Source organism: Xyrauchen texanus, chromosome 10 (assembly GCF_025860055.1).
Source record: "Xyrauchen texanus isolate HMW12.3.18 chromosome 10, RBS_HiC_50CHRs, whole genome shotgun sequence".
In the NCBI taxonomy this organism is placed as follows: Eukaryota; Metazoa; Chordata; class Actinopteri; order Cypriniformes; family Catostomidae; genus Xyrauchen; species Xyrauchen texanus.
Window position 1 is genome coordinate 521,483 of NC_068285.1, and position 10,794 is coordinate 532,276.

Here is a 10,794-nt window from a genome sequence, read left to right on the forward strand (position 1 = left end):
TTTTCATTTACTTGCTTTGTTTATAATTTTATGGAAGCCATAGGGAGGCGGGTAATATTTATTTTCTATTTAACATTTTTTTCTATTGTTTATACCTAACAAGGGAGTCCGGGATGAAATGTGTTGCTTGTTTGTGTTTATTGCCAAGGCAGGAGAAGAGAATTATAAAATCTCTCCTTGTTGCACCTTTCCAACCCTAGGCTGGGGAGGGTGTAACATATCTCTGCCTGCCTTTTGGAGATCTCTGCCTGAATGAAGGAACACCACCTTCATCTCAACCTGGCCAAGACCAAACTCGTTGATGGAACTTGTGATCCTAGCAAACCCATCTGTTACTGTTCATCTGTGCTCCACTACTGTGAGACCTATCAGGACAGCTGAAACCTGAGAGTAGTAATTGATGAACAGCTACATTTTAGTACTCGCATCTCATCAACTGCCTGGTCTTGCAGGTTTGTGCTTTATTACATCAGAAAATTCAGACCTTTCCTGTCTGAATATGCTGCGCAGTCCCTGGTCCAAGCTCTGGTTATTTCAAGATTGGACTTCTGCAGTGTTCTGTTGGATAGCCTTCCAGCTAGTGCTATCAAGCCACCGCAGATGGTCCTGAAATGTGGTGGCACGTCTGTTTTTCAACCCACCAAAAAGGGCTCACATCATACCCCTCTTGGTCTTACTCCACTGGCTATGCATAAAATTCAAAGCTTTGAATTTGGCCTTCAGGACAACCAGTGGAACAGCGCCCTCTTACACCTGGTGGTCCCATCACAACGAGGCACTTCACATTCATTCGCTTTCTCTGTCCCCGGTGGTGGAATGAGCTTTCAACCACCTGCCGTTCTGCTGAAACCATTTCAACATTCAAGAAAAAGCTGAAAACAAAGAGCTCTTAACCTGTCCTAAATAATGGCACTTACTATTTAAGAAATCTTTAAAAAAATCCTTGTCTGTCTCTTTCTTCTGTTTTAGTTTACTATTATAGCAACACTTAGAACTTGGCAGTGTGATCCTGCAGGTACAGTTTACTTTTATATGACAAAGTGTTTATGTTCCTCATTTTTAAGTCACTTTGGATAAAAGGGTCTGCTTAATGACTAAATGTAAATGTAGTTTATCTGACTTTTTATGTGTGTGTTTGTGGATTTTCTTACTATTGATGTGTGTGTTTTTAGATTATCTGACTGTTGAATGAACATTAATTTATATAGCGCTTTTCTGACACTATATTCAAAGCGCTTTACACAGTGAACAGGGTACTCTTCTCAACAACCACTAGTGTGCAGCATCCACATGGATGATGCGACAGCAGATATAGTGCACCGGTATGCTCACCCCACACCAGCAATTGGTGGAGAGGAGAGAGTTATAGAGCCAATTAGTGGCTGGGGATTATTAGGAGGCCATGATTGAGAAGGGCCAATGGGGGGAATTTAGCCAGGACACTAGGGTTATACCCCTACTCTTTACGAGAAGGGCTCTAGGATGTTTTTAATAACCACAGAGAGTCAGGACCTGATTTTAACATCTCATCCAAAGGACAGTGTCTTTTTCCAGTATAATGTCCACTTTACTATACTGGGGCATTAAGACCCACACAGACCACAGGGTGAGCACCCCCTGCTGGCCTCCCTAATATCTCTTCCAGTCGCAAACTTAGTCTTCCCCAGGAGGTCTCTCATCAAGGTACTGACCAGGCTCAACCTTGCTTAGCTTCAGTGGCAACCAGTCTTGAGCTACAGGTTAATATGGCTGCTGGTAAATGCTGATGTTTGTTTGTAGGATATCTGACTGTTGATGTGTGTTTGTAGATTATTTGACTGGTTATATGCACATTTTTAGATTAATTGACTGTTATGTATGTGTGTTTGTAGATTATCTGGCTGTATGGTGACAGAGGAAGGCTGTTGTTCTGTGGCATCAGCTCTGAGATCAAATCTCTCACGCCTGAAAGAGCTGGATCTGAGCTACAATCACCCAGGAGAATCAGGAGTCAAGCTGCTCTCTGAAAGATTCAATGATCCAAACTGCACACTGGACAAACTTAAGTATGTTGAGCTGTAAAACCCTGTTTATACCCATATTAACCCCTTAAACCCAGGCCCTAATTGGTCTTGAATTTATTGAATGGTCAGTGAATTCACTGAAACAGCACCTGTATTTATTCCTTTTAAAAAATGGAAATCCTTAACAAATACACACAGAAGACATATATTTTTAATGTTTCATTAGAATGTGGACTTTTTTGTAATCATTATTATTTTATATAGATTATTATTTTTTTACTAATTTTAGGAAAACAATTAAAAAGAACAATCTTTAAGCATCTGTCACTTAACCCTTTCACATTTACTGGTGCATATTTGTGATGGTTTATGACTGGCACCCTTAGAGTAGCATCACACATTTGTGTTTCTGCAGCAGTCAGTGCTGTCAGATTCAAATCGGTTTTCATGCCAACACTAAACTGCTCTGCCCAAGTGCCTGTAATTCATATTCACACAAACTGATACTCATACAGTCTTTTCAAGCACATGGTATGATTATTTTATGACATAGACATCCAAATGGTCACAAAATTACTACTATAAAAGTTTACAGCTCGTATGCAAACAGTCAACACAAAATTGGGATCACTGTTCCTCGCAGCCATGTCTGTTTACATTAGGTGATCGTTCTGTTGTCAATCACAAGTAACTCAAACAGCAACTCAACAGTCTTTTCAAGCACACAGTACACTCATTGAAACAGACAGCCAAATTGTCGCAAAACATCACGATAACGGACAACAGCTCACCTATATGCAGTTAACACAACAGGGTTTGTTCATCTTTGTTTACATTAGGTGACAATGTGTTTGTCACACACACAGTGTACAAACAGACCGTATTGATGATTTCTGACTATTTTTTATAACTATGTATAAAAGAGGAAGCAAAACAAATACAGTACAGTAGACAAAACCCATTTGTATATATGCTTAGTATTTACAGTATTTTTAAATATATTTTTATCTATAAATGTTTTAAAATGACAAATCAAGAATTCAGTATATTACTCGTCTACACTGTGAAGTGTCACGTGACCTCATTATAACAGATTTTGCATTCTTTTGATATTTTGCGTGTGTTCATAACTCACTCTTACCAAAACAATGATGTAACCTACAAAGAGACTGAACGTGATTCACCGGCATCATGCTGACAAATGAGGTAGCATAATTAAAATGACACAGTTATGATTGTTTTACAAACTTTGAGACTGTATATTATATTTGACTCTCCAGTGCTGGAACAGGGCTAAAACAAAGTGTGGATATCGGTCTGACTATGCAAGACTGTAGTTTGAATAATCACTTTTCTTTGCATGATACATTGATGTCACGAACCCCGCTCCTCTGCCCCATCTCCGCTTCCTCGAGCACGCACACATACACTTCCCGCTCCCTCGCTCCGCCCCCTTGAGCTCGTACGCTCTTTTTTCCTCCCTCGAGCACTCACGCTCTTTATGCTATTACGAGCTCTCGCTCGTAAACTCTCTCCCCCCTCTGACTCATGTTCGCACTCGCTATCAGCCTGAACATTATGACCACCTACACTCACGCGCATCCAATCCCCACACATTGGATTCACCTGCACTCGTCTCGTCACCTGTCATTGTTTGCACCTGCACTCGCCCCTATAAATACACTATCCTTCCGTTTGTATCTGGTTTGTTATTGTATTTAGTTCCCCGTATCGTTGCCCCGCTAGTGTCGTCTAGTTTTGCCCCGCTAGTCTCGTCTAGTTTTGACCCTCCTCTTAGCTTGCCAGCCCCTATTTCCTCTCGTTCCTCTGCCTTTCGCTACCGCTTATCCTGCCTTGTCCATAGTTGTTAACTGTTTTCCCCACTTCGACCCCCGCTATCGTTGACCACTCTCTCCCGGATTTGCCCCCTTGTTTGTATCTTGATTCCCGGCTTTTGACCCTACGCTACCCTGACCATTCTCCCTCTGGATTTTCCGTGCTGTACATTTGTTTGCCTGCAAATAAATGCAGTTTTGACTTTACATTGTGACTGTCTCATCTTGTGTGTGTGTGCTCGGTTACAGAATAACCAACCTCACCGCAGACAGTCACAATGTATTACGCTGGAGGATTCAGCGCAGCTCACTAGAGCGGAGAAGAACGTCACATTCGGGCGCGGAGCTACAGTGTGGAGAGAGGACCACGCGCTCACGGCCCGGGGCAGCAGGTATGCACAATGTCTGATTTATGTCACCCTGTTTCACCTGTGTCTGCCCCCGAGCCTGTTTATGCATCCAGTGCATTTCTGAGCGCCGTGCACTCTTCGAGCGCTCTCCTAGAGTTTTCCGAGCAAGGCAGTGGTGTTGTAACGCATAACCCCGCCCTTAACATTATGGAGCCAGCGGCTCGACTCGTGGGTTTGCGCCAGGGGAGCCAATCCTTGGAGGCTTATATTATGGATTTTTGTGTCCTGGCGTACCAGGTGAATTTTAATGAGGTGGCTTTGAAGACCATTTTTCAATGTGGACTGAATGAGCCAACCTCATCATTAATGCCTGGTGGTCGCTGCTCCCTCAACCTGGCTCAGTTTATTGACCTCGCCCTACTGTACGCTGGTTCCTCGTTTACTGTGGGGGAGGCAGATACTGAACCAGCGCTCTACACCAAGGCCCCCGTCTTGAAGCCTGACACGGCCCCCGTCTTGAAGCCTGACACGGCCCCCGTCTTGAAGCCTGACACGGCCCCCGTCTTGAAGCCTGACACGGCCCCCGTCTTGAAGCCTGACACGGCCCCAGTCCCTAAGCCTGTCACGGCCCCAGTCCCTAAGCCTGTCACGGCCCCAGTCCCTAAGCCTGTCACGGCCCCAGTCCCGAGGCCTGTCACGGCCCCAGCCTCGAAGCCTGGCACGGCCAGCGAGCCAGCGCCCATGCCCGCCACGGCCAACGAGCCAGCGCCCATGCCCGCCACGGCCAACGAGCCAGCGCCCCTGCCTGCCACGGCCGGTGAGCCAGCGCCCATGTCTGCCACGGTCAGCGAGTCAGCGCCGGTAGCCTCGACCGCCCCAGAACCAGCGCCTGTAGCCTCGACCGTCCCCAGGGCCACGTCCCCTGTTGGCCGAAGACGTAAGAGAAGGAAGAGGGCCCCTTCTCCCCAGTCTCGTCTTGTGCTCAAGACCGCAGAGGGTCCCTCAGAGTCTTCCATGGCTCTGCAGACCTCCGCTCCGCCCTCAGAGTCTTCCACGGCTCTGCAGACCTCCGCTCCGCCCTCAGAGTCTTCCACGGCTCTGCAGACCTCCGCTCCGCCCTCAGAGTCTTCCACGGCTCTGCAGACCTCCGCTCCGCCCTCAGAGTCTTCCACGGCTCTGCAGACCTCCGCTCCGCCCTCAGAGTCTTCCACGGCTCTGCAGACCTCCGCTCCGCCCTCAGAGTCTCCCACGGCTCTGCCGGGTTCTGCTCTGCCCTCAGAGTCTTCCACGGCTCTGCAGACCTCCGCTCCGCCCTCAGAGTCTTCCACGGCTCTGCAGACATCTCCCCCGCCCTCAGAGTCTTCCACGGCTCTGCAGACCTCTGCTCCGCCCTCAGAGTCTCCCACGGCTCTGCCGGGTTCTGCTCCGCCCTCAGAGTCTACCACGGCTCTGTCAGCCTCTGCTCGCCCCTCAGAGCCCTCCCGGGCTCCGCCTCACGAGTCTCTCAGGGCCTCTCCTCTCGAGCCTCCAAGGGCCCCTCCTCTCGAGCCTCCCAGGGCCCCTCCTCTCAAGCCTCCCAGGGCCCCTCCTCTCGAGCCTCCCAGGGCCCCTCCTCACGAGCCTCCAAGGGCCCCTCCTCACGAGCCTCCTAGGGCTCCTCCTCACGAGCCTCCCAGAGCTCTACCCCTCAAGTCCCTCAGGGCTCCACCCTTCAAGCCTCTCACGGCTTCACCTCTCGAGTCTTTCATGGCTCCACCCCTCAAGCCTCTCACGGCTTCGCCTCTCGAGTCTTCCAGGGCTCCTCCTCCCCTCGAGTCTTTCATGGCTCCACCCCTCAAGCCTCTCACGGCTTCGCCTCTCGAGTCTCTCAGGGCTCCATCCCTCGAGTCTTTCATGGCTCCACCCCTCAAGCCTCTCACGGCTTCGCCTCTCGAGTCTTTCATGGCTCCACCTCTCAAGCCTCTCACGGCTTTGTCTCTCGAGTCTCTCAGGGCTCCTCCTCCCCTCGAGTCTTTCATGGCTCCACCCCTCAAGCCTCTCACGGCTTCGCCTCTCGAGTCTCTCAGGGCTCCTCCCCCTCTCAAGTCTCTCAGGGCTTCCGCTCTCGAGTCTTTCAGGGCTCCTCCTCCTCTCAAGCCTCTCAGGGCTTCCCCTCTCGAGTCTTTCATGGCTCCCCCCTCAAGCCTCTCGAGCCTTCCAGGGCTCGGCCACTAGAGGCTCCTATGGCTCTGCCTCCCAAGCCTCCTACGGCTCCCCCTCCAGAGCCTCCTACGGCTCCACCTCCCGAGCCTCTCATGGCTCTGCTCCCTAAGACTCCAGAGCTTCCTAGGGCTCCACCTCTCGAGCCTTCCACGGCTCCACCACCCGAGCCTCCTACGGCTCCACCTCTCGAGCCTTCCACGGCTCTGCTCCCTAAGACTCCAGAGCCTTCTAGAGATTCGCCTCTGGAGCCTCCTGCGGCTCCGCCTCCTACGGCGCCACCTCCCCCGGCTCTGCCTCCAGAGCCTACCAGGGCTTCACTCCTGGAGCCTCCTACGGCGCCACCTCCTACGGCGCCACCTCCCCCGGCTCTGCCTCCAGAGCCTACCAGGGCTTCACTCCTGGAGCCTTCTACGGCGCCGCCTTCTACAGCGCCACCTCCCACGGCGTCACCTCCCTCGGCTCTGCCTCCAGAGCCTTCCAGGGCTTCACCTCTGGAGCCTCCTACGGCGCCACCTCCTATGGCGCCACCTCCCCCATCTCTGCCTCCAGAGCCTACCAGGGCTTCACTCCTGGAGCCTTCTACGGCGCCACCTCCCACGGCGTCACCTCCCTCGGCTCTGCCTCCAGAGCCTTCCAGGGCTTCACCTCTGGAGCCTCCTACGGCGCCACCTCCATGGGCTCCACTTCCTGAGCCTTCCAGGCCTTCGCCCCTAAAGCCCCCCTTGGCTCCACCTCCAGAGCCTTCCAGGCCTTCGCCCCTAAAGCCTCCTTCGGCTCCACCTCCAGAGCCTTCCAGGCCTTCGCCCCTAAAGCCTCCTTCGGCTCCGCCTCCAGAGCCTTCCAGGCCTTCGCCCCTAAAGCCTCCGTCGGCTCCACCTCCGGAGCCTTCCAGGACCCCACCTCCGGAGCCAACTACGGTGCCGCCTCTGACGGCTCCACCTTTCACGGCTCAGCCCGGACTTCTTGACCCTCTACCTGTCCTGTGGCCTCTTCCCTGGCCTCCGGACCCTATTCCTGTCCGGTGGTCACCTTCCAGACCCCCGGACCCAATCCCTGTCCTCCAGTTGCCTTCCAGACCTCCTGACCCAGTCTCTGCCCTATGGCTGCCCCCTAGACCTCCCGACCACCCGCCTGTCCACTATGTTCCCCCTGACCTTGCCTTGAACTGCCCGTTGACCCCCATGGACTGTTTCATTTCCCTTTTGTGCCTTCTGTCCCCTCGAGCTCACACGCTCGTTCTGTCCCCTCGAGCTCACACGCTGTTCTGTCCCCTCGAAGCTACGCAAGCCCAGCGTGGCCATCAGGAGCCAGTCCTATTCAGAGAGGGGAGTACTGTCACTGAACCCCGCTCCTCTGCCCCATCTCTGCTTCCTCGAGCACGCACACATACACTTCCCGCTCCCTCGCTCCGCCCCCTTGAGCTTGTACGCTCTTTTTTTCCTCCCTCGAGCACTCACGCTCTTTATGCTATTACGAGCCCCCTCTGACTCATGTTCGCACTCGCTATCAGTCTGAACATTATGACCACCTACACTCACGCGCATCCAATCCCCACACATTGGATTCACCTGCACTCGTCTCGTCACCTGTCATTGTTTGCACCTGCACTCGCCCCTATAAATACACTATCCTTCCGTTTGTATCTGGTTGGTTATTGTATTTAGTTCCCCGTATCGTTGCCCCGCTAGTCTCGTCTAGTTTTGCCCCCCCCCCCCGCTAGTCTCGTCTAGTTTTGACCCTCCTCTTAGCTTGCCAGCCCCCTATTTCCTCTCGTTCCCCTGCCTTTCGCTACCGCTTATCCCGTCTTGTCCATAGTTGTTAACTGTTTTCCCCACTTCGACCCCCCGCTATCGTTGACCACTCTCTCCCGGATTTGCCCCCCTTGTTTGTATCTTGATTCCCCGGCTTTTGACCCTACGCCACCCTGACCATTCTCCCCTCTGGATTTTCCGTGCTGTACATTTGTTTGCCTGCAAATAAACGCAGTTTTGACTTTACATTGTGACTGCCTCATCTTGTGTGTGTGTGCGCCGGTTACAATTGATTGCATTTATACGATATCCTCTGTTGGTGTTAGCGAGCTAGCCATATTTATCAATAGCTGTTAGCTAAATTTGGTGGATTAAACAGTAGCTGATTATAAAATAGACTGTACATTATAAATATGTTGACACAATTCAGTATTGATGTGATTCATCACAAATGTCATTTTGATATATGGATGCGCTATTGTTTTATAATAATAGATGATATATATTTTCTGTATAACCAAGTTACGTTACACTAATGAATGTGTCTTTTTGCATTATCTTGAACATTGTCTAGCATTCATTTCATGTGTTATTGTAGTTTAGCTAAAATGACACAGATCAATCCTTATGGCTCAATATGTCACATGCTTTGCAGTTATGTAAGTTTACCTGTCCAATAAGAAAAACACCAATTCAGGGTCAGTTTTGATCCCCAAAACCAAACGAAGGTCCATCCAGGAATCAAATGCCCTGCCGATTTTCACTCTAGTTTTCACTCGACCACGATCACATTCCCGCTTAGCCAGACGGGATTCAGTAGATCAATGTTGTTTTTTGGCTTTCTCTGAGTTTGTGTTGGAGTCGGTGTTGTGCTGGGACGTTTGCTGGATTCATCTCTAAGATAATGTTGTCTAGTGTTGCAGTTTGTTGTCACTGTTGAATAGTGGAAGACAAGCACTGAGGCTCTCGGGAGCGCACATAAATGTCACATATTTTTGATTTTCCCGGCAAAAGTGACCCGCTCCCTTCACATGGCAAACTAGGAAGTCTGTGAAGGGCTCATTTTATAAGTTGTGTTACAAGCCGTTCACACATTGGCAAAAAAAAGTGCTGCTTGCTTGATATAACCAAAATATTGTTGAAATGGTTTTGCAGTATTTGGTAAGACTTTCCCTTTTTATTCGATGGGGAACACAGTGGACAGTGACAGTGATTCAGGGAAAAGGTCTTTTAGTCTCTTTCTTCAGTTTTCCTGGCTTGACAGTAAAAATCAATTCTATATCAAAACTGCTATTCAAATAAAAGTGAAATGTTCAAATCTTACCGATCATAACAGAAGCAGCATCACTGGTAAATGATGCAAGAGTGTCTGCAGGTCTGCATTTCTCTGCTGTAATGATGTTGAAGATGGTTTCTGTAAAAGTGGCAGCATCTCCAGTAGGGATGTAATGGTTTAACAGTTTCACGATATACCCCAGTTTAATAATAGATGGTTTTCACACCATAGACATTCTTATTCACAGTATTGCATGAATATAAAATCTGTTTAAATATAAAATATCTGAACTTTTCTAAAATCCAAATCAGTTTAATGATGACATCATCAGATACATTTGAAAAATTGGGATTTCCTCATTTTACATTGAATGGACACTTCATTTAAAGGCACGGCACGGGCTCATCTCAACACAAAGACATGTCGGACCCTCAACATTTATTTACACCATCAAAAGCTTTTTCTTGCTCCAAATATAAAAATCCTACATTAAGATTATTGTCTCTGGCAAAAGAAATCAGATCATGTATTCAAAACAAATGATCAAATATTGTGCGTTTAGGAATACAATATGACTGGTCAGCGTGAATTAATTTAGATATGAAAAGTTTGAATCTGTTGGTTAATGCTTTGGACAGTATCTTATAGTACATTTATTTCACTGCTGAAATCTGCAGTGTGAGAGTATTTTGGACATTTTGGGTTTGGCACCATTAATGGTTCTCAGTTATTCTGTTTGGAAAGTTTGTTGCATCGTCCCATGAAATCTGTGGAGGATAATATATTTAGATGCAAACGGATTGTGTTAATATGAAATGTTACGATGAGCTTATTTTCATTTTATATGATTTATTATTCCCCGCGACCCTGTACACAGGATAAGCGGTTGACGATGGATGGATGGATGGATGGATGGATGATTTATTATTTGCTTAAGTGCAGCACAACAGCAAGACTACAATATGTTTAATACTAATAATATGTTTTATTTGTAAAGTACTAAATAGGGTTTATAAAGTGCATTAGCATACAGGAAATGAACAGTGATACTGTAGCACATTTGGTTGTGTTGTGCTCTGTCACTGTATTAAGCTCATTTAAAAAGTGTTACAAATAAACACAATAGCACACAAATATGTTTAAAATGATGTACACTCACATTAGATGAGGACTCCAGTCAGATACTGACCTCAATAAAAGCTGTTTAATTGTACATTGAGCTGGTCGCCCTCATGGATGCTGCCATGTTGACCGCACATAACAAACTGTCTTGCAGTTGATCAGTTACTACCACTAATAATATCAATAATGATCACAGATAAACGGTGTGACATCAAGCACCAAGAGCGAGCACACAACGGTCTCATCAGCCGCCAG

The 10,794-nt window shown here is 48.4% G+C and overlaps 2 protein-coding genes across 2 annotated transcripts in view; both read left to right on the forward strand.

Annotated features, from left to right (window-relative positions):
- LOC127650624 (NACHT, LRR and PYD domains-containing protein 12-like) overlaps positions 1-10,794 on the forward strand; it is a 174,979-nt gene that overhangs the window by 160,148 nt on the left and 4,037 nt on the right. The window contains exon 14 of the mRNA XM_052136151.1: positions 1,872-2,045. Within this exon, the coding sequence (XP_051992111.1) occupies positions 1,872-2,045 (174 nt within the window). The remainder of the gene's footprint in view (positions 1-1,871; positions 2,046-10,794) is intronic.
- LOC127650634 (NLR family CARD domain-containing protein 3-like) overlaps positions 1-10,794 on the forward strand; it is a 222,841-nt gene that overhangs the window by 31,627 nt on the left and 180,420 nt on the right. The gene's annotated exons all lie outside the window — the stretch shown is intronic.